The sequence below is a fragment of the Penaeus monodon genome, chromosome 29 (assembly GCF_015228065.2).
Source record: "Penaeus monodon isolate SGIC_2016 chromosome 29, NSTDA_Pmon_1, whole genome shotgun sequence".
Lineage (NCBI taxonomy): Eukaryota > Metazoa > Arthropoda > Malacostraca > Decapoda > Penaeidae > Penaeus > Penaeus monodon.
Genome location: NC_051414.1, coordinates 31746777 through 31747273, shown reverse-complemented (window position 1 = coordinate 31747273; position 497 = coordinate 31746777). Strand labels below are relative to the sequence as shown.

At 38.4% G+C, this 497-nt stretch overlaps 1 protein-coding gene across 1 annotated transcript in view; it reads right to left on the bottom strand.

The window, feature by feature from the left end:
* Nucleotides 1–296, bottom strand: part of LOC119591845 (DNA-directed RNA polymerase II subunit RPB1-like) — a 39252-nt gene extending 38956 nt beyond the window's left edge. The window contains exon 1 of the mRNA XM_037940589.1: nt 246–296. Coding sequence (XP_037796517.1) covers nt 246–296 — 51 coding nt within the window. The remainder of the gene's footprint in view (nt 1–245) is intronic.
* Nucleotides 297–497: the final 201 nt, after the last annotated feature.

The following is a 497-nucleotide window of genomic DNA, read 5'->3' as shown; positions in this document are numbered from 1 at the left end:
GTACACTCTCACATATCCACACATAATAAAAACGTAACCATGAAAAAAAAAACATACAGATAGATAATGATAGATAATAGTATAAAATATTACAAAACAAATTCGTCCATGAAAAGATGAATATTAATAATAAATAAAAGTAGTCTTCACCATACCATTTCTTTCCTATTGTGAATTGTTTCCCTTGGATACCACTTGTCGGCCCTGCGCGTGGCTCAGGCGACCAGGAAGAAAATGGAACTTACCTCTCCCGCTTCCCAGACTGGACTTTCGGGTGGCAACAGACGATGCTCCATTTCCTACCAGTCTCCTTTGCGGGTCAAAGAAGTGGTCGGTACGCGCATAAATATATATACTGTCGTATATATACTAATCAAACGAGAGTGATTATGGACACTAGGGTGGAATAAGAATATATTTTTTACAGATATCCAATGGGTAGCGTGCAGTAGCTAAGTGACACGAAGTTATTGTGTTAAATCTGAACTCGGCTACTG